General features: G+C 44.9%; 1 protein-coding gene across 1 annotated transcript in view; it reads left to right on the forward strand.

Moving 5' to 3' along the window:
- The window catches only part of LOC104404715 (protein phosphatase 1 regulatory subunit 12B-like), a gene marked incomplete at its 3' end in the record, with an annotated part of 42,876 nt that overhangs the window by 14,083 nt on the left and 24,029 nt on the right, over positions 1-4,764 (forward strand). The window contains exons 9-10 of the mRNA XM_010013229.1: positions 2,814-3,011; positions 3,810-3,892. Coding sequence (XP_010011531.1) covers positions 2,814-3,011; positions 3,810-3,892 — 281 coding nt within the window. The remainder of the gene's footprint in view (positions 1-2,813; positions 3,012-3,809; positions 3,893-4,764) is intronic.

Raw genomic sequence — 4,764 nt, forward strand, 5'->3', positions numbered from 1 at the left:
TCATCATTTGAAGTGCCTCTGACTTGCCAAACTCCGTTGTTTCAGTGGTATGATGTTACAGCCCGGTAAGCAAAGGGGATAAAGTTTGCATCTGACTAGATAGGCTATGAAAGCATTTTAAAGGTGAAGTAGAGAAATCTTATCTGAGTTCTCCATCCAGCTCTCATGTCAGTCAGCTAGATGGCACCAGGAGACTCTGTGTCCTGCTGAGGACTGGTATCTTACACTTCTGGTTTCTTTTTGCACCAGAATATGGAGAAGAGCTGTACAATGCAGGCGCCTTGCCAAAGGCTGGAGCAGTAGGTACATGTTACAGGGAGAATGTTTCTTGCTTTGTCACGAGTTTTTTATCTTTGACATGCTACTAAGTCTTAGCTTCTTGTCCAGGTCAAATAGAGCTCCTCTGGGTGTTGTTCAACTCAGGGCAATTTAGCCGGGGAAGTATGAAAGGTAGAAGGACACTGGGAAGTGTGAGCAAGTCAGTTAACCTTTTCCTAGCTTCAGAGTTCTGTTCTCACTCATCTGAGCTGTTTAACCCAGAATAAGGCTGTTGGGATATAGAAGTGGGTCTGTGTGCAAAGCAGTTGTTAATTTGACCTCAGTCACTTGGGATCAGCTACTTACCCTTCTCTGACATGTTTGATTCTTCTGTAACTCTCTGTCAGGCTGGGTTTTACATTGGAAAATAGGAGTGCTCGTGTTGCCCTCCATTTGAGGAGTTACTCACATGTGCTGTTCCTGTGCTGCTCAGCAATCTCAGAAGGCAGCTTTTCCTGCAGATTTGAGCTTTCTTTGAAGCAAGTGTCAAAACTGCATTAAAGTGTTAGAGCTGTGGAGCTGGGTAGACTGGAAGTGCTTGAATTAGTGGAGCACAAATTAAGTCCTTGCATCTGCATTAAAGTACCATCAGCTAAGAAACATCACTGAAGTACTGCAGTGATAGTTTCATCTTTGCAGTCTGGAGTCAATGAGTTTGAGGGCAGAGCTTCCCAGTAGCTTCATTTATTCTGGATAGTGTCAGATGTTTTGTGTTATGTAGAATTAGGTAGATGTAGAATAATGCTTATGCAGCTTTTGCCAAAAGCCTTGTCTACCCCAGTATCCTGCCCTTGCCAGTGACCATCAAAAGATATGAGAGAAGACAGAATCTAGCAGGACTTCTCACCCACCTCCTGGCAATTCACATTTCAGGGACTTGCTGAACCTGGGGTGTTTTTTGTATTCAGTAGCCCCCATTGGACTTTCCCTCTATGAATTCATGCACTCACTTTTAGAGTCCCCACAATGTTTGGGATCATATAATGTCCAGTGGCAAAGGGTTCTTCAGCTTAATTACATATTACACAGAGCTTTCTGTGCCTGTTCCTGCCACGCTGGTTTTGTTTGCTGCCCCTTGTTCCTTTATGGGAAGGAACAAGGAGTAATTGATCCTTATTCATCCTTCTGTGTGTCACTGTGGGGCTTTTGTACCTTGGTCATGTCCTAGCCTGGACTCTCCTGATATATTGAATAACTCCTCATACAAAAGCTCTCTTGCTGTACTCATTCTTGTTGCCTTTCTCTGAATCTCTTCCCCTTCCTCTCTACTGCTTTTGAGCTGTGGGGCCAAGCTGTGCATGATACCAAAGATGTGATGTACCCTGCAGTAACACAGAGGCAAAATCGTGTTCTGTTTTGTATTCCATTCTTTTCTAATAATTCCTAATGTTTTGCTTGTTTTATTTCCTATACAACTCAGTGGTGAGCCCCTGTCTTTGTAGAAGCATCTCTTGCAGTGCTCAGGCTCCATTCTCAAATGGCATTTTCTTGTAAGACTTGATAACTATGACTCGAGTTGTACATTTGAGCAGTTGCATATTTGAGGAATAACATATGCTCATCAGAAGTGCCTCATGTAACAAAAAGCATCAAGATCCATTCTGTACTATGTATAGAACATGCAGTTACATGACCACAGAATGGCTTAAGTTGGAACAGGCCTCTGCAAGCCTGTAGACCAACCTCTTGCTGGAAGCAGGGCCAGGTTCAAGACTTTGTCCTGTTGTTTTGAACTACCTGAGCTTAGCTGAGTATTAAAAAGTCTCTGAGGATGGGGAGGCCCCACTCTCATGCTCCTAGTGCAGCATCACTCCTATCAGGAGGGATGGCTTCCTTCACATCAGTTGGGATGTTCCATGTTGGAACTTGGCTGTTGTTCTTTCACTGCAGACTGTTGAGAAGTCTGGTTCCATATCCCATGTGAACCCCATCCCCAGGTAGCAGAGCAGTGAAACCTTTTCCTTGCCTTCTCTTTTCAGTGCTACACAAGTCAGATTTCCTCAGTCTCTCCCATCATGTGTTGTAGGCTTCAGCTCCCTGATGATCTTAATGGCTTTCTCCTGGACTCTCTCCAGTTTGGTTTGTGAAAGGGTTTTATTTGCAGCTAGTCCCAAAAGAGTTGATTATTTTTTTGGGTTTCTGCCTTTACTGAATAATTCCCCCTTCCTAAGTGGGTGCTAATAAAAGCTTCATTGTTCCTTATGCGCTTTCTGCAAAGCTGGAGGAGGGCATTGTGCAGGCAAAGGGAGCTGCACAATGACACGAGATCTCTTTTATTGTCTGTCCTCAGGGGTGAGGGCATTACAGCAGTTTGCATCCCTGGGAGTTCACCTTGAGCCATGTAACTAAAGCTAAGCAGGAAATCAAGGTCATTCCATCTCCGCTTTCCAAGTGTGGCCCAGCAAAAACTGGGGCTTGTTGAAACACTTTCAGAACGTAGATGGTGCCTTGCAGTGCTCTCACTTCTTCCCCATGTCCCTTTCTCTCCTCTGCAGTTCAGTTGGCTCAGCAAGGCCGAGGAGCAGAAGGACGAGTCGCCTTCGTCGTGGCGGCTGGGGCTGCGGAAGACGGGCAGTCACAACATGCTGAGTGAAGTTGCTGCTACTCGGGAGGCACAAAGAGATAAAACTGCTTCTATCTATCGTTCTTCCTCGAGCCCTCGCATATCTGCACTGCTGGACAACAAAGAAAAGGTTTGGCTTTCAGCAAAGAGGTTTCAGTGCATCCCAGTTGGGCAGTCTTTACCTCACGGCTTTAAGACCTTCTCCCTTTAGTTGTGAGTTATTGCTGGGATTTGTATCCAGAACAAAATCAGGTCTCTTCATTCTTTGTTTTTCTTTTGAAAATTACTCCTGTCCTATCAGTTGTTCTTACAGAGCTGGAGTTCAGTGCTCCTTTAACCTAATTCCTGCTCAGTTTGGAGTGGGCAGCCAGTGGACAAGGGCTGCTGTGGCACATCCTTCACCAGAAAATATCTAATCCAGACAGCAGCACATACCTGCCGTGGAAATCCTCCTCCCTTGCCATCTATACAGATTCCTCGTGTATCTGTGAATCCCATTGCACATATTCACTAGCTGTAACTTTGCTGCCCATGGGTAGATGCCCCATCCCTGAAGACATTCAAGACCAGGCTGGATGTGGTTCTGAGCAACCTGATCTAGTGAAAGATGTCCCTGCTCATTGCAGGAGGGTTGGATTAGATGAGCTTTATAGGTCCCTTCCAACCCAAACTGTTCTATGATTCTATGATTCATAAGCAGTTCTAGTTGGAAGCTGCTTTTATTCACTAGTGTGCTCTTCAGGACATCATGTTCAGAACTGATACTTCTGTGCTGCGGTTTCTGTTGCCCGAGAAAATGCCTTAAACCAGTTATCCTTGGACAGGAGAATGCTTAAGAAAGAAAGAAACTGAACTTGAATTTAGTTGTCACTGAATGTGCTGGAAGTGTAACAGATGTGCAGCTGAAGTACTTCTCTTGCTTCACCAGGATAAAGACAACAAGAGCTATTTTGCCACAATAGCCCCCAGAAGACTAAGCAGTACGAGTGATATAGAAGAGAAAGAAAACAGGTAAGAACTTAGTGCTCAGTTTCTGTCCTGTTGCCAGTTCCTCCACAATGACTTTTTTCTACAGTCATACTTCATCTGTTTTCTCAGCAGTCCCAAGTGCACAGGAAATCAGAGTGTTGAGAGCTAGCTCTGATCTGTACAAGTTCTGGCACGTTGCTTTTCATTGAGGTGAGCAGGGCCAGAGGCTGGTTTCTCCACCCTGTATTCGTACATCTGCAGTCTCCATCCAGGAAACCAGATTTATGGGTATTTTTAGCTTTTATATGCAAATACCTCATTTTGTAGCTGGCACCTACACTTGTGCTTCTGTCACTTGCTCCACAGTCACCTTATGTCCCTTTGTTCACATATCTGTCATACTTTGGTTCACTTGAGTTGAGAACTCTCCCATGTATGGAGCTGTTCCCATTGCAGGGCTTGTTCTTACAGTGAGCGTGTGGATGTGGCCATGCACAGAACCACGGTATAAATGGGATAAATACTGAGTATCTCAAAGTATATTTGAGGAGCTAATCTCTACAAACAGGTTCTTCACAGTTTCTGCTAGAAGGAGTAAAATTTGAGCTTAACCTCATTTCCAGCCACTTCCATAATCATGGTGGCAAGGCACCTCTAGAGCAGTCACTTTGAACTGTGACTGGGAGCAAGTCACAGCCCATGACCACATGGAGAGAATATAGCACAGTTTGAGACTCTTTGCTGATCTTTTGCTGGAACCTCCCTGCAGGGCTCTTGCTTAATCTCAGCTGGTCACTGTGATGTGGAGTTTAGCAGACAATTTGTGTCTGCTGATAAGCCTGAGCAGTTTTGGCAGTGGCTCCATGGAGTGGCACATCCAGCTGCCTGCTGATAAGTGTCCTTTGCTTGGTAAA

The sequence above is a fragment of the Nestor notabilis genome, unplaced genomic scaffold (genome assembly GCF_000696875.1).
Source record: "Nestor notabilis isolate BGI_N333 unplaced genomic scaffold, ASM69687v1 scaffold34, whole genome shotgun sequence".
Lineage (NCBI taxonomy): Eukaryota > Metazoa > Chordata > Aves > Psittaciformes > Psittacidae > Nestor > Nestor notabilis.